A 16,567-nucleotide genomic window follows, 5' to 3' on the forward strand; every position below is an offset into this window, starting at 1 on the left:
AGGAATTCTGGGAGTTGAAGTCCACGAGTCATGAAGGGGCCATAGTTCTCCCATGCTGGCTCAGGAATTCTGGGAGTTGAAGTCCACGAGTCATGAAGGGGCCATAGTTCCCCCATGCTGGCTCAGGAATTCTGGGAGTTGAAGTCCACGAGTCATGAAGGGGCCATAGTTCCCCCATGGTGGCTGAGGAATTCTGGGAGTTGAAGTCCACCAGTCATAAAAGAGCCAAGGTGGCCTACCCCTGGCCTACACCAACAATAAGCCCTAGCTTGATTTTGGGGGGTGGGCCTAATATAAGCCCTATCCCAAAATAAGCCCTAGTTTTGGGGCGAGGCACACACCTAAAAATCAAGCTGGGGTGGGGTGTGTGGAGCTGCCCCACACACCCCACACCCACTCAGCTTGCAGCCAGGCCTCTCCTCGCCGGCCCACTACTTCTTCTGAGGCCTCTTCTGCAGCCAGGCCTGCATTTCTCAGTCACAGGCCTTTCCCGAAGGCCTCTGCCGCCAAGAACCGAGCTATGGATTCAATCCGTACCTTGGTTCTGCAAGACCTCTGCAGCCGAGCATCAAGCTATGGATTGGCAACTGACTCATATTTATGACGGTCGCTGTGTCCCGGGTTCAGGTGATCCCGTTTCGCGACCTTCCGACAAGCAAAGTCAGTGGTGGAAAACCAGATTCCCTTCACAACCACGTTACGAATCAACTGAAGTGATTCACTAAACAAGAAAGGTCGTAAAAGGGGGGCCAAGCTCATGTAACAACCGTCTCGCTTAGCGACAGACATTTTGAGCTCAATTGTGGTCGTAAGTCGAGGACTACACGTAATCATAACCGCTGTGAATTGACTTATCTGGATGGCTTCTCGCTTATGCCTGTTAACCAATAGATGTCTGCTTTTTTTTTCCTTTTTCCTTGCAGGCTCTGGACGGCAACGTTTATGACCACCTTAAGGATTATTTAATGATATTCAGCAGGACTGAGTTAGAAATCTGCCAATCCGTTCAAAGCACATTCCAATTTCTTTTGGAAACTTCAAGCCGGGTAAGTTTTGCAATCCCAAAAAATCTGATTATTATTATTATTATTATTCTAATCTTGAAGGTCGTTCAGAAATAGGAAAAAAAACCAGGCGTGAGGATTCAGGAAGCAGACAAATGCTCCTTGTTCAATGTCGGTATAAACACTTTGATGGGGTGCAGCTGAGAAGGGAGCTGTTTGGGTAGTCCTCGGTTTACGACCACTCACTGAGTGACGGGTCAAGGTTAACGATGGTGCTAAAAAAAATGACCAGTGTCTGCCGCAGTATCGCCCTGGTCATGCGATCAGGATTTAGCGACCATTTCAAGTTACAGAGCCACTGAGAAAGGTGATTGGCAACCAGTCCTCGCACTTACGACCGTCGTGGCCTCCCCACGATCACGGGATCCAAATTCAGGCACTTGGCAACCGGCATGGACGGTTGCAGCATCCTGGGGTCACGCGGATCTCCATTTGTGAGCTTCCCAGCCAGGGGGTGGGGGGTGGGGAGCCAGATTTGCTTAACGGCTGCCTGATTCACTTAACAACCGCAGTGATTTGCTTAAACGACTATGCCCCCCCCAAAAAAGTCGTAAAATGGGGCAAAACTCACTCTGCCTTGCTTAGGCATGGATAGATAGATAGATAGATGAATGATTAATATATTGATAGATAATGAAAGATGAGTGATTAGATAGATAGATAAATGATTGATAGATAGATGAATGATAGATGAATGATTGATAGATGAATTACTGATAGATAGCTGAATGATAGGTAGGTAGATAGATAAATGATAGATAGATGAGTGATTAGATAGATAAATATAGATAGATGAATGATAGATAGATAGATGGATGGATAGATAGATAGATAGATAGATAGATAGATAGATAGATAGATAGATAGATAGATAGATAGATAGATAGATAGATAACCTTTATTGTCATTTTTTACTGTGGGCACAATGGCACACGTTAAAAATGAAATTTAATTGCTTGCTCTCAAAGTGTACACATATACACTTGTGGTCGTAAGCCGAGGACTACCTATAGCTGTAACGTGTAACCGTTATCTTTGGCATTTGTTTTTGTGACTGTGGAAAACTTTTTTTCACAACCTCTCCTGTTCCTTCCTTTTATGCTCCAGAACGTGTCACTAATTGATACCCGCCAGGTAAAACGTGGAATTGCTCCCAGTTGGGGATAACAATTCAATTTCCCAAATGCTCCTATATAGGATGTTGACTTCACCCACTTGTTATGCAGTGGTCCTCGACTTAATAACAGCTCATTTAGTGACCATCCGGAATTACAACAGCACCGGAAAAAGGGACTTGCGACCATCGTTCACCCTTGATTGCTTCAGCGTCCCCATGGTCCCCTAATCAAAATTCAGACGCTTGGCAACCGACTCATATTTATGATGGGTTGCAGTGACCCAGGGGTGGTCACGCAATCCCCTTTTTGCGACCTCCTGACAAACAAAGTCAAAGGGGAAGGCAGTTATGTGTTGCTAACATAACGGCTGCAGTGATTCAATTAACAACCGTGGCAAGATAGGTTGTAAATTGCCGCAAAGGTCACTTAACCACTGTCTCGCTTAGCAACAGAAATGTCAGGCTGAGTTGTGGTAAAGTCGAGGACTGCTTGCATTCCTGTTCAACAGAGTGAAGGCCTGAATTTTGCAAGGCTGCGTGTGCGTCCCATCCATTCCAGTCGCTCACGCGTAGAACGAAAATCAAACAGCCCGTCGAAGCCATCAAGATCATTTTAATTTTATTATTCCATAAAGATTATTACTTGTCCCATGGCTTTCGTGTTCAAATTGGACTTTATTGCACTCGGCATGTTAACCTGTGAACTCCTTTGTCAGAGCATGCACAGTCTTATTGCACTGAGATAACCCAGGAGTAAATACAGAAAACAGTGGTCTATAGTCAATGTGGTTTATAGTACACTATTTACAATATCATACACCAGGAACAAGATACATACACGTGGTAATGCAGCAGAATCCAATACACAGCAGTTATAGCAGGAAACGGATGAGAGAGAGAGAGAGAGAGAGACTCCAGCTAAAGCCTTCCCTTTTATACTCAAGCTCTTAAAGGGATACAGACCCTGCTTGCTCTTAAAGAGACACATGCTGAGCCATTCTTATCGTTGCATCATCCACATATTGCATTATCTTATTACATCTTCTGATATCATTACATAAGCTGTTTGGCTGTTAAATCATAACCTTGACATCCTTTCTTCATCTGAACATGGTTGACGATTGAGATTGACAGTTTTGATGGTCAATCCACTTTTCTGCTTCTTTTTAAGATGTTTGGATCACCGTTGTGGTAAAAAAAAAAAACTGCATTAATTTGTGTTGTGAGAAACTCTTTATTTTCCCGTGATTTCATTTTCACCTGAGGCTGAATGTGCTTTTTCATTACAATTGGGACGGTTACAAAGAGTCCCATAGCGTTAGTCCGTGGTTTGTTTTTAGGGAGATTAAAAACGAGCGTTAAAAAAAAAAAAACATCCACGTGTACCAAAAAAAAAATCTGTCGTAATTATTTGCTGCAATTGAGCCAGCTGGCTGGATAGGATTTTTGAAATCCAAAATAAATAGGAGAGAGCCTTTTAATGGAAGAACAATAGATTTGTCCCTTGTTATGTGCTGTGCAATTGTGGAAATGTGTTGTTTTTAATAACTTTTCGCGCCATGCCAGGTAGTCCTCGGTTTACGACCGTTTATTAATTAATCGCTCAAATTTGCAGCCAGGCTGAAAATGTGGTGGCGTGCAACCGCTCCTCGCTCTTACGACCGCTGCAGCGTTCCCACGGCGTGACAATCCAAATTCAAGCGCTTGGCCTGAATCTATGATGGGCTCAGTATCCTGGGATCACGTGATCTCCACTCGGGACCTGCCAAGCAAAGAGAGTGAGGCTGTCTTAACGACCTCTGCAAAAAACAGTGGTGTCAAAGTGACTCGCTCAAGAGCCACTCTGCTTAGCGACGGGAAGTTGCAGCCCCAAAGTGCGGTCGCACGCCGAGGACCACCTGTGTTTACCGTTTTGCGATGTCTGACATAACGTTGAAACGCGGGTTGTTTTTCCCCTTCCAGGTCGTGCGAGATTACAATTTTCAGCTCTTCTTCCAAGAAAACCCGGTCTTTCACAAGCCGCCCTCCTTCCAGTTCCAACCGTGCGACAGCGACACCGTAAGGACCTTTTCTAACGACCCTTTTGTTAGTGTGTGTCTGTGTGTAGACGCTTTTCGAGGGCTCCTTCCATTCTGCAAGGAGAGAACAAGACCCCCCATGAATCCCCGGAGGGGGAAAAAAAATATCATAAAATCCGAAACTCTTTCCGTTCCTCTAATCCAAGGCTTTTCAACCAGTGGTACGGGTACCACCTGTGGTACATTGGCACCTGGCAGGTGGTACACGAACATCCTAGAAAAGTAGCAGGGGAGGGGAATGAGGTGAACCGGTGGTAGCACCGCACAAGCCTGAGCAAGAGACGGCTGGAACTGCAGGGCTGTCAGGGCTCAGCGGAAGCGCCAGGATCAGCGCCAGGCTCCAGCTGGAGCTCGGTGCTGATCCTGGTGCTTCTGCTGAGCCCAGAAGAAGCGCCGATCAGCTGGAATGTCGCAGCCTCTCCAGGGTCTTGTGATTTACATTCAGATGCTGGGCAACTGATTCGTATTTATGACGGTCACAGTGTCCCAGGGTCATGTGAAGTGACCAAAACCTGCTGCAACCACCCAGCAGACGGGGGGAATAAAAACCAAACACCCCCCCACCCCACCCCGGCTGCCAATCCTCAACAGAAATGCTCACAACCATGAAAACCTCGGACAGGAGGAAGAGCGCCGCTGGATGGGCAGGCCAGGTGTCTTGCTCGGCTGTGGCTTGGGGGGGGGCACTTTTTTCAGCGCCATTGTAACTTCGAACAGTCACTAAGTGAACTGTTGTAAGTCGAGGACTACCTGTACTTTATCACTTTTTTCCTTTTTTTTTTTTTTTTTGGTCATCACGTTTTTGACACCTTGCTAGGCGACTGGTGGTACTTGGATGTTGCCATATCCTAAAAGTGGTACAATGGGTGAAAAGGTTGAAAAGCCCTGCTCTAATCCAGCAACGACAATGGGAAGGGAAATCCAGATGTTTGAAGGGGTCCCCCAGATGTTTGGCAGGCAGAGCCGTGCTCCTAAGGCAGGAGGGGGAACGAGGGTCGTTTTATGACCTGTGGACTTCAACTCCCAGAATTCCTGAGTCGGCCATGAATGCTGGCTGGGGAATTCTGGGAGTTGAAGTCCCCAAGACACAGAAGGGCCCGTGGTTCCCCACCCCTGTCCTAAGGGGTGTGAGTGTCGCCCGCTTTTCACATCTCTTTGTAGCACACACCAAACGGGGTCCCAAGATCCAGAAAAGCTTTAATCCATATAAAGGCAGATCCAACTTTCTCAACCTTGGCAATTTTAAAAAGGGTGGACTTCAACTCCCACAATTCCCCAGCCAGTTGTGTTAATCTTGTGTTGGGTTAATCTTGTTAAGGTTGAGAAACAACACCCCAAAGAAATGGAGTATGTTACTATACTTCTCCTTTAACCACCATCGTCCCACCTGTTTGCAAAAATCAAAATTAACAGGCCCCCCCCCTTTAAGTGAGCCTTTTGATCTGAAACAGGGACCAATTTAGCTGTTTTTTGTTTTGTTTTTTCTGTTTTTATTTTAGCCTTCTGGTGCCACCCTATGGGGGGAAAAAGAAAAGAAATTAATTAAAAAAAGAATTAATTAAACTTAATTCAGTTTAATATAACCAATAATGTCCTTTCCTATGAAACCGGCTATTTTATTTATTGACTTATTAAATTCATATGCCGCCCCTCTCACCGATAAAGCGATTCTGGGCGGCTTAAAAACTGACAGGTAGTCCTCGGACTTACAACCGTTCATTTAGCGACTGTTCGAAGCAAACAACGGCACTGAAAAAAGGGACCATTTTTCACCGTTAACGGCCGTTGCAGCATCCCCAAAGATCACAGGATCAAAATTCTGGCCTTTGGGCAACTGACTCATATTTACGACGGTCGCAGCGTCCCCGGGGGGGGGTCACGTGATCCCCTTTTGCAACCTTCAGACAAGCAAAGTCAATGGGGGAAGTCTGGATTCATTTAACAACTGGGTTGCTAACTTAACAACTGCAGGGATTCCCTTAACAATTGCAGCATGAAAGGTCGTAAAACGGGGAGAAAAACTCACTTTACAACTGTCTCATTTAGCGACAGAAATTTTGGGCTCCATAGTGACCATAAAGTGGAGGACTATCTGTCCATAGGAAAAAAATTCACATTTTAAAAAGCTAAAAAAAAACCTAGAACCAAGGAGATGAAATAGGCACAGGGATGAAATCTCCTTGGTCCCTTCAAATTAATCTAATTATTCAGAAAATGATCAGAGCAATCATTCCTCTGATTATTTAAAGGAACTTGTTTGCGTGGGTGTTAATTTCCGGCTTCTCACTCTGTTCCCCGTTCTAAAACTTCAAGAATTGTTTGCGTGGAGCACAATTTATGGGCAAAGATGGGCTAGAAATTAATTAGCTGTAAAAAAAGCGATTATCTGCTTTGTTTTCAAGAATTAACTCCAATTTATATTTAAAAGATTTACGCCTCCACCTATTTGCAAGCTCACGGGATGTCTGGCTGGATCGATGTCCCTAGATAGCTTAAAAAAAAGTGGTGTTTTTTTAAAATTTTACTGATTTTCTGATATTCCATTTATATCTTAGAAAAGCAAGGTGGCGGCTAAGTCACCATAATTCAATTACACACAAATATCATTAATACAAATCTCAAACCATTACAGCAAATATTTCCTCTCTTTTCTCCTTCATATGCACTGTCTCACATTTTAATTAATACATCTCTTATTCTATCAATCAAATAAAAAATAACTTTCTTACATTCATCAATAGTTTTTCGTTTATATATATATCTTAATTGTTTTAACGTTCGATCTTTGAGACAATCAATGAACTAGTGAATTTTTTCCAATTTTAATTTTCCATTGATATTTAAAATTATCATTTCCAAGTTTTAAATGTTCCCAATTCCCTTTATCACAATTCCTCACAAAATTTGGTTTTTGTTTTTTTTAAAGTGGTTTTTCTGGGTTTGGTTTTTTATTTTTTCACTTTGTTTTATTTCCAAGAGACTGATTTAAAGCAAGGATAATGCTGGAAGCCGCCCAGAGCCGTTTTCACTGTGAGATGGGTGGCGAATAAATTCAATAAATCGATAAGTAAAATAAGTTCTAAAGCTTTTGCAAAACAATCCTTAGCCCAAAGAGAAAATGGGTAAATGGGTGGGCCTGGATTCCGTGCCACATTATTTGAGGAAAGTCGGATAAAACACGGGAGGCCTCCTTGTGAAATCCCAAACGTGCCCTTGAATTTCAGATACAGCTAGTCCTCGACTTACGCCGTTCGTTGAGTAGCCGTTCAAAGTTACAACAGCGCCCAAAAAAGTGACGTTGGACCATTTACAACCGTTGCAACTTCCCCGTAGTCATGTGATCGGAATTCAGACGCTTGAAACTGGCATGTACTTACGACAGTTGCAGCGTCCCCACAGTCACGTGATCCTCTTTTGTGCCCTTCTGACCGGCAAAGCCAATGGGGGAAGCCAGATTCACTTAACAACAGTGTTACTAACTTAACTGCAGAGATTCGCTTAACAACGGTGGCAAGAAAGGTCGCAAGTTGAGGTAAAGCTCACTGAACGAGTGTCTCGCTTAGCGACGAATTGTGGATGTAGGTCACGGACTACCTGTATTATAGTTTGGGCTTCTTCCCTTCCAGAAGAGAAGCTTCCCCGTGGCTTATCTCAGGGGTCCCCAAGTCCCCGTGGCCTATTCGGAACCAGGCCCCGCAAGCGGTGGGCCAGCCCGCACGCCTGCATGCGCAGCTCGACGTGAGCGAGCCCAGCTGCGTCCACACGCATGTGTCTGTCGGGCTGTGGCTTGCGCAAGTCAAGCTGAGTGCGCGTATGTGGGCCAGCCTGCCGCTCGCAGGACCCAGTTCCCCCATTTTCCACACACACACACACACACACAACAGGCCACAAAGGTTGGAGACCGCTGGTTTATCTGACTTCTCCTGCAAACGGTTTATGCCAGGGGTCTTCAAACTCGGCCCTTTGATGACTTGTGGACTTCGACTCCCAGAATTCCTCAGCCAGGCACGCGTGCCTGGCTGAGGAATTCTGGGAGTCGAAGTCCACAAGTCATCAAAGGGCTGAGTTTGAAGACCCCTGACATGATGTGAGGGGGAAATAATGCTAACTCAGAAAGAGCTAAACTGGTGTTTCTCAACCTCAGCCATTTTAAGAGGTGTGGACTTCAACTCCCAGAATTCCTCAGCCAGCGTGCCTGGCTGAGGAATTCTGGGAGTTGAAGTCCACAAGTCATCAAAGGGCCAGGTTGGAAGACTCCTGGTTTACGCCAAGGCCGAGGATTTATTATGTAAGAGAGTGGGTTGCATTTTCTTTGACTAACCGTACTGACCTGTGTTTGCCTTGCAGTTCTAACCGTCTTGTGTGTGTGTGTGTGTGTTGTGTGTTTGTGTGTCTGTGTGCGTGTTGTCCTTGTGCTACTTTTGACATTCAGAGTTTTAGTGCCGTTCAGCTGGTGGATATTGAGCCCTCACTTGTCAGTGCCCTGAGAGTGACTTTAGTGGAGGTATATGGCGTTAATCCGCTCTCACCGTTATCCCGTGCCGTGGTCCCGTTCTCATGCATGACGCACCCAAGGTTATGGCGCCATCGGCTTCCGTGCCCGAGTGGCCCACAAATGCATCACAGGTTCAGAACGCTGGATCCGCTTCCCCAAAAGCTCTGTGGCCTTCGTGAATGGGGAGGGAGAAAAAAATCAAATTTATTTCTTAACACTGGGGTGCTGGATGTTCTCAGAGCAGATGCTTCATTAGCGAATTAGGGAACGTCATGAGTATTAGAAGGGAGGGGGAGGGGAGGAGGAAGAGGAAGAGTCCTTGGTGCTTTCTGAGCTTGGTGTTTCATGACCCACCTAGGTAACATCATCAGTGCTAGAAAGCAGTGGGGTTTGTGGAGAACAGTTGCTAGGAGGAGGAGGAGGAATGTGGGGTCCTTGTAGCTCTCTGAGCTGGTTTGTTTCCTTGCAGACATTTCATGACCCAACTAGGGAACATCATCAGTGCTAGAAGGCAGTGGGGTTTGTGGAGAACAAGCTGGAGGAGGAGGAGGAGGAGGAGGAGGATGTGGGGTCCTTGGTGCTCTCCGAGCTGGTTTGTTTCCTTGCAGACATTTCATGACCCAACTAGGAAACATCATCAGTGCTAGAAGGCAGTGAGCACAGAGAGCACCAAGGACTCCAAAATCCTCCTCCTCCTCCTCCTCTTCCTCCTCCTCCTCTTCCAAACCCATCCCCTCTAGCCCCGATGATGTACATTTATATCCATGCACAAAGAAAGGAGGTCCTGAAATCGATGCAAGCACGTCAGGAATTGGGAATCCCCTTCGCAGCAAGAATTCACTTTTCAAACCTTCGAACGCCTCGCGTTCCTTCCTAAACTTCAGATGGGCAAAACCATGATTAAAACACAAGAATACGAAACCGCTCGACACAAGGAACTCATCCCAGTTGTCCTTGACTCACAACCGCTTGCTTAGTGACTTTCAAAGTTAAACAGCGGCGCTGGAAAAAAAAAAAAAGATTTTGCAGGCAGTCCTCGCGTTTACGACCGTTGCGAGCCTCCCCGCGACGGTCACACGACCAAAGTTCAGACCCTTTGGCAGCTGGCATGTATTTATCGAGGGGGTCAGCTGGTCGCCATTTACAAATGTCCTATCCAGCTTCTGCGATGCAAAATCAGGCTGGGAAACTGCAATTTGCAGTGATTCCTTAACCACCGCGGCGAAAAAGGTGGCCAAATCTGGAAGGACTCATTTAACAAATGCCTCACTTAAGCAATGGAAATCCTGGCTCCAAATAGAGGTCGTAAGTCAAGGACCTTATTATTTTTTTTTTTAAAGCCCACGCAACTAACGTTTCCGTCTTTGATATTGTGCTTCGTTCCACGAATCCTCCTTCTGGAGGAAGTGTGCAGGATCCAAAAAAATAAAAAACTTGCAATGCTGTCCTTTTTTCCCCGAACACATTAATAATGTTATTTCTAAGAAGTGGGAGCGAAGAACTTGTTATGCATTTTGGCCACGTCATTTTCGTTTTAATGTCGGAGCTGTTCAGGAAATTGCTTGCTTGCTCGCTTTCCGTGGAAAATGCATGATTATTTTCACAGGCTGTCGTTGCCGGAGACATTTGTTGTGATAAATCTGTTTAACTGCATAATCTGCTGACCTGAACTTAAAATCAAAACTGATTTCTCTACAGGAATTTTTTTTCCTTCTTTACCGCAATTGAACCGATAATTAAGTGTTAACGTCAAATAGCTCTTCGTAGACGTTTTAATAGGCCTCAACTAGGATGCAGAGTTTAGGGCACAAAGATCCACTATTCACAGTTATTGATCTGTGAAATGTTGGATTTTTTTTTCTGTGTTCGGTGAGTAAAAGGGTTTCCAAGATGGAGAGCCTAAGATGCAGCTTTTTCAGCTGGTGGGGTCTGTGCCTGCATCGTCAGTAAAATATTCGTTTATCATTAGTTTGGTCTAGCCCAGGGGTAGGCAACCTCGGCTCTTTTATGACTCGTGGACTTCAACTCCCAGAATTCCTGAGCCAGCCATGCTGAGGAGAAATGGAGAGGTTTCCAAGCTGAGCCATGCTGGCTGAGGAATTCTGGGAGTTGAAGTCCACAAGTCATGAAGGAGCCACAGTTCCCCCATGCTGGCTCAGGAATTCTGGGAGTTGAAGTCCCCGAGTCATGAAGGGGCCATAGTTCTCCCCATGCTGGCTGAGGAATTCTGGGAGTTGAAGTCCACGAGTCATGAAGGGGCCATAGTTCCCCCATGTTGGCTGAGGAATTCTGGGAGTTGAAGTCCACGAGTCATAAAAGAGCCAAGGTTGCCTACCTCTGGCCTAAAGCCTTAAATCAAGGGTCTTCAAACTTGGCAACTTTACGACTTGTGGACTTCAACTCCCAGAATTCCTCAGTCAGCCATGCTGAGGGGAAAGGGAGAGGTTTCCAAGCTGAGCCATGCTGGCTCAGGAATTCTGGGAGTTGAAGTCCACGAGTCATAAAAGAGCCAAGGTTGCCTACCACTGATCTAGTGGTTAAGACGCTAGGGTAGAAATGGTGAATTCTAGTTCCACCTTAGTTCAGCTGACTGGGTGACATTGGGCCAATCACCAGGAGGTGGTGAGTTCTAGTTCTGCCTTAGGCATAAAAGTTATCTGGATGACTTTTGGGCCAGTCCCTCTGTCAGCCCAGCCCACCTCACAGGGTTGTTGTCGTGGGGAAAAGGAGAAGGAAGGGCTATTACATACAATTGCTGCCTTGAGTTGCTTATAAATCAAATACAGACGGGATAAAAATAAACCAATCTTTCAAAAAATTAAACGCAGGGGCTGCAGGCGCTATCGGCCTAGCCCAGTAGAAAAGCATTTTTGTAAAAATTTCACAAAAAGGATCTGCTGCCACGGTGAATCTCGTCACGAAGACCCAACGCTGATTCAGGAAGGATGCGCTTGGAGTCAGAAGCCCATCCCACCCACCCCAAAAAAAATTGCAAGCCAGAGAACATTTATTATTAAACCCACTAATGCAAAGATAAGCATATTTGCAAGGGCAGGGACAAAATAAGGAAATTTGCTCGCATTTTTTTTGTATGTGTGTGTTTGTGTGTTTCCTGATCAGAGATCGGGGCCCCTTCCTTAAGCAGCATGTGATCCTGTGGGAAGCCATCCACAGCCCTATAGGTTGGCAAGATAAATGTTCCAAAGAGCTTGCACAAACATTTTGAAGTTGTCCTTTCCTGTTTTGCTCGGGTTTTTTCCCCCTGCCTACGAGGGTATTAAATGACCGTCTGTCCATTTGGAGATGGGGATTGACTTGAAGGCTTTTTTAAATTTTTTTTTGAAAGAGTAACTCAACCTTGTCCATTTTGCAGAAGGTGGTGCGATTATTGAAATGGTAGAGCTTGGGATTGCCAAAAAAAAAAAAAAATCTGGTTTGGCGTTGTGTTCTCCTGACGTTCTGGCGATGGGGAGGGCCCCCAAATGTTTTTGATGGGTCTTCTTCCATGCTGATTAAACACGAGCTTAAAGATGAGCCAGCCAAAAAAACACCCAAGAAAAATCAAATGCACAGGTGCAGAAGAAGTGGTACCTGGCTCAGTAGTAACTATGGAAGGGATCTAGGAGTCTTAGAGGACAACCACTTACGTTCATACTACAGACTTCATACTACAAAAAAAGACGTTGAGACCTTGGAAAAAGTTCAGAGAAGAGCAACAAAGATGATCCAAGGCCTGGAGACTTAAAACATACGAAGAACAGCTGCGGGACTTGGATCTGGCTAGTCTAAAGAAAAGAAGAAATAGGAGAGACAGGATAGCAGCGTTCCAGTATCTGAGGAGCTGCCACAAAGAAGAGGGGGTCACGTTATTCTCCAGAGCACCAGAGGGAAGGATGAGAAACGATGGATGGAAACTAATCAAGGAAAGAAGCAACCTGGAATTAAGGAGAAACTTCCTGACAGTGAGGACAATTAACCAGTGGAACTGTTGGCCACCAGAAATCGTGGGCGCTCCATCACTGGAGATTTTTAAGAAGAGACTAGAGATTCACCTGTCTGAGATGGTATAGGTTCTCCTGCTTGAGCAGGGGGCTGGACTAGAAGACCTCCAAGGTCCCTTTCAGATTCTATTCTATTCCTATTCTACTCTACTCTACTCTTCTCTACTGTATTGTATTTCTATTCTATTCTGTATTTCTATATTCTGTATTTCTATTCTATTCTGTATTTCTATATTCTGTATTTCTAGTCTATTCTGTATTTCTATTCTATTCTATTCTGTATTTCTATTCTATTCTGTATTTCTATATTCTGTATTTCTATATTCTGTATTTCTGTTCTATTCTGTATTTCTATTCTATTCCTATTCTATTCTGTATTTCTATTCTATTCTATTTTCTATTCTATTCCTTTATTCTATTCTGTATTTCTATTCTATTCTATTCTATTCTATTCTATTCTATTCTATTCTATTCTGTATTTCTATTCTACTCTACTCTATTCTATTCTATTCTACTCTATTCTATTCTGTATTTCCATTCTGTATTTCTATTCTATTCTATTCTATTCTATTCTATTCTATTCTATTCTATTCTATTCTATTCTATTCTATTCTGTATTTCTATTCTGTTTTGTTCTGTTCTGTTCTATTCCTGCCGTGGATGGACCATGGATGGAATGATGAGGAATGATGATATAAAGGAGTTAACTGAGTCTCTATCGGTATCTAAATTGAACTGTCCAAATCCTTTTAGCTTCCCGTTCCTTGAAACCGATCGCTCGTAAACCTCAGAGAAGCATTGCAACAAAGCAAACTGTGATTTTGGGGGAGGGAAAAAAAAAGAGAATTTTTTTCCCTATGCTTCCTTTTAAATCCCACGGATCTCATCAGAAGGGTAGCAACTAAGTCTGACGCCACCCCAAATCTTCTCATTCCACTAAGCTGATTTGTAAGAGGGCACGAGTCACCCCATTCTGTCGGATCAACATGGTTGTGAACACACACTCATTGACCCCCCCAAAAAAGAGAGCTCTTTTTTAAAAAAAGAAAAGAAAAAAAATCCTTTACATTTATCCTCAAACAGTGGCTCCTGTAGATGTTTGCCAACCTCCTTTGAAAGATGCTTTCTTCAGCTTCCCTTGAAACCTCAATGCAGCCCCTGTGAAAAAGCCCACATCCGAACGCAGCTGCCGCCAAAGTTGGCTTGTCTGCAAAGAAAAGCAAAAGATGGGGCGGGGGTGCTTTGCAGTTTTTCTATTGTTTAAACCAAGACAACTTTACCCTTCTGATTTTTCTTTCTGTCTGTCTGTCTGTCTCTTTCTGGGGTAGATGGGATAAATTCTTTCCTTTTTTTTTTCTGGGATAGATGGGAGAAATTCTTTCTCTCTCTCTCTCTCTCTTTCTCCCCCTCTCTCTTCTTTCTTTCTTTCTTTCTTTCTTTCTTTCTTTCTTTCTTTCTTTCTTTCTTTCTTTCTTTCTTTCTTTCTCCCTCACTTCTTTATTTCTCTCTCTCTTTCTCCCCCTCTCCCTCACTTCTTTCTTTCTTTGTTCTTTCTTTCTCTCTTTCTCACCTTCTCTCCCTTCTTTCTTTCTTTCTTTCTTTCTTTCTTTCTTTCTTTCTTTCTTTCTTTCTCCCCCTCTCTCCCTCTCTTCTTTCTCTCTTTCTCCCCTTCTCCCTCCTTTCTTTCTTTCTCTCTCCCTCACTTCTTTCTTTTTCTCTCTTTCTCCCCCTCTCCCTCACTTTTTTCTTTCTTTCTTTTTTCTTTCTTTCTCTTTCTCCCCTCTCTTCTTTCTTTCTTTCTTTCTCTTTCTCCCCTTCTCTCCCTCTCTTCTTTCTTTCTTTCTTTCTTTCTCCCCTTCTCTCCCTCCTTTCTTTCTTTCTTTCTCCCCCCCTCCCTCACTTCTTTCTTTCTCTCTCTCTTTCTCCCCCTCCTTTCTTTCTTTCTTTCTTTTTTCTTTCTCTCTCCCTCACTTCTTTCTTTCTCTCTCTCTTTCTCCCCCTCTCCCTCACTTTTCTTTCTTTTTTCTTTCTTTCTTCTTTCTCTCTTTCTCCCCCTCTCTCCCTCTCTTCTTTCTTTTTCTCTCTCTTTCTCCCCTTCTCTCCCTCTCTTCTTTCTTTCTTTCTTTCTTTCTTTCTCTCGCCCTCACTTTTTTGTCTCTCTATTTCTCCCCCTCTCCCTCACTTCTTTCTTTCTTTCTTTCTCTCTCTCTCTTTCTCCCCTTCTCTCCCTCCCTCCTTCCTTTCTTCTTTCTTTCTTTCTTTCTTTCTTTTCTTTCAATTCAGCAAGTTCTGTCCAGCTTTTTTAAAAAAAAACAAAACCTAAAGAATTTATTTTTTAAAAAATGAGATTCAAAGTGAGAAGACGACCACGCGGGCAATAAATTCAACACTACTCTTTCGAGTGGCAGGGTTTTTATGAATTATAAATCCATCGTACCCTCTCCTTCTATGGACGGTTGGATTGGAAATATGGATGGGCTTCATCAAACTCTACAATAACCCCACTTCATATCTTTCCAAGCCAGTTTTGCTTTAATGGCCTGGTCTTTGGCAAGCAATCAATGCTCGTTTCTGTTCAGGGTTTTCTACATTTTTTTTTTTTTAAAAACCCACAGGTTCAGCTGCTGTTTCACTGTAGAGTTTCTCTCTCAGATTTTGTATTTCTGGGAAGGTAGGTGAGAAACTCCATTTTTTTGTGAATAACTTCTCCAAGCCTGAATTCTTTTTACAAGCTTTTAGTTTGGCCGGACATTTTGTCCCTCTGTCTAATACAGGGGTAGTCAACCTTGGCTCTTTTATGACTCGTGGATTTCAACTCCCAGAATTCCTGAGCCAGCACAGCTGGCTCAGGAATTCTGGGAGTTGAAGTCCACGAGTCATAAAAGAGCCAAGGTTGACTACCCCTGGTCTAATATGTTGGCGAGCAGAGTCTGGAGAGGCTAAAAAACCAGGGTTTCTCAAACTGGAGGTTTTCAAGAAGAGACAGGACAGCCACTTATCAGAAATGGTATAGGGCTTCCTGCTGGAGCAAGGGGTTGGACTAGATGGCCTCCAAGGTCCCTTCCAACTCAGCTATTCTGTTATTCTGAACGACTTGCCTTCAGAAATTGTGGGTGCTCCAACACTGGAAATTTTCATCAAGAGATCGGACAGCCACTTGTCCGAAATGGTATCTCCTGCTCAAGCAGGGGGTTAGACTAGAAGACCTCCAAGGTCCCTTCCAATTCTTGTTATTCCGTTAAATCAAGGTGAAGAAGTTGGCCCATCACATTGATTTTAGAGATAAAGATAGCTTCCTTTTAAAACGTGGGCGGCTTCATCTGCTTGTTGAAATGCAGCGCTCTGTAATGTACTATAGCAAATTGGGTTTAGAGCAGGGGTCTTCAAATGTGGCCCTTTTATGACCTGTGGACTTCAATTCCCAGAATTCCTCAGCCAGGTATGTTGGCTGAGGGATTCTGGGAGTTGAAGTCCGCAAGTCATGAAGGCATAGTTCCCCCATGCTAGCTGAGGAATTCTGGGAGTTGAAGTCCACGAGTCATGAAGGGGCCATAGTTCCCCCATGCTGGCTCGGGAATTCTGGGAGTTGAAGTCCGCGAGTCATGAAGGGGCCATAGTTCCCCCATGCTGGCTCGGGAATTCTGGGAGTTGAAGTCCGCGAGTCATGAAGGGGCCATAGTTCCCTCATGCTGGCTCAGGAATTCTGGGAGTTGAAGTCCACGAGTCATGAAGGGGCCATAGTTCCCCCATGCTGGCTCAGGAATTCTGGGAGTTGAAGTCCATGAGTCATGAAGGGGCCAAAGTTTCCCTCA

General features: G+C 44.3%; 1 protein-coding gene across 1 annotated transcript in view; it reads left to right on the top strand.

Annotated features, from left to right (window-relative positions):
* FCHSD2 (FCH and double SH3 domains 2) overlaps positions 1-16,567 on the top strand; it is a 68,021-nt gene that overhangs the window by 23,645 nt on the left and 27,809 nt on the right. The window contains exons 6-8 of the mRNA XM_015818570.1: positions 924-1,046; positions 4,144-4,239; positions 8,692-8,763. Of these exons, the coding sequence (XP_015674056.1) occupies positions 924-1,046; positions 4,144-4,239; positions 8,692-8,763 (291 nt within the window). The remainder of the gene's footprint in view (positions 1-923; positions 1,047-4,143; positions 4,240-8,691; positions 8,764-16,567) is intronic.

The sequence above is a fragment of the Protobothrops mucrosquamatus genome, unplaced genomic scaffold (genome assembly GCF_001527695.2).
Source record: "Protobothrops mucrosquamatus isolate PMUCROS unplaced genomic scaffold, P.Mucros_1.0 scaffold765, whole genome shotgun sequence".
NCBI lineage: Eukaryota > Metazoa > Chordata > Lepidosauria > Squamata > Viperidae > Protobothrops > Protobothrops mucrosquamatus.